The sequence below is a fragment of the Corvus brachyrhynchos genome, unplaced genomic scaffold (assembly GCF_000691975.1).
Source record: "Corvus brachyrhynchos isolate BGI_N302 unplaced genomic scaffold, ASM69197v1 scaffold17, whole genome shotgun sequence".
Classification (NCBI taxonomy): domain Eukaryota; kingdom Metazoa; phylum Chordata; class Aves; order Passeriformes; family Corvidae; genus Corvus; species Corvus brachyrhynchos.
The window spans coordinates 7,407,282-7,407,743 of record NW_008240046.1 but is presented as its reverse complement, the minus strand read 5'-3'; the positions used below and the strand labels follow the sequence as shown (position 1 = coordinate 7,407,743).

The window sequence follows — 462 nt, the reverse complement described above, 5'->3', positions numbered from 1 at the left end:
GGAGCAGAGCTCCGAGCCGGGCTCATAACGGGGAGATCTCTTTATCCTCGGTAGCCGATGAGGGGGATAGAGACTCTTCATCCTCCGACCGGGGGTAATGCCCCTGGCTGGTGCTGCACTTGCAGCCCCCGTGAGAGTTTCGCTGGGTGCCTTTGCCTTCTTTCTTGTGCTTCACTCTCCTGTTTTGGAACCAAATTTTCACTTGCTTCTCGGACAGGTTCAGGTACGTGGCTATCTCGATCCTCCGTAGCCGGGACAGGTACATGTTGGAGGAGAATTCCCTCTCCAGCTCCAAGAGCTGGGTGCTGGTAAAAGCAGTCCTCATCCGTTTCCCATTTTGAATTTGGCTGGATTCGGACCCTCCTGGACGGGAGAGAAATGCGAACTTCAGCGGGACAGGGAAGAGGGGGGGAGGGAGGGAAAAGGGAGAGAGAGGAGACATTCCCCAGCAGCTTTCCGACC

General features: G+C 56.3%; 1 protein-coding gene across 1 annotated transcript in view; it reads right to left on the bottom strand.

Annotated features, from left to right (window-relative positions):
- Positions 1–6: 6 nt before the first annotated feature.
- Positions 7–462, bottom strand: part of GSX2 (GS homeobox 2) — a 1,141-nt gene continuing 685 nt past the window's right edge. The window contains exon 2 of the mRNA XM_017744299.1: positions 7–452. Within this exon, the coding sequence (XP_017599788.1) occupies positions 23–452 (430 nt within the window). The 3' untranslated portion in view covers positions 7–22. The remainder of the gene's footprint in view (positions 453–462) is intronic.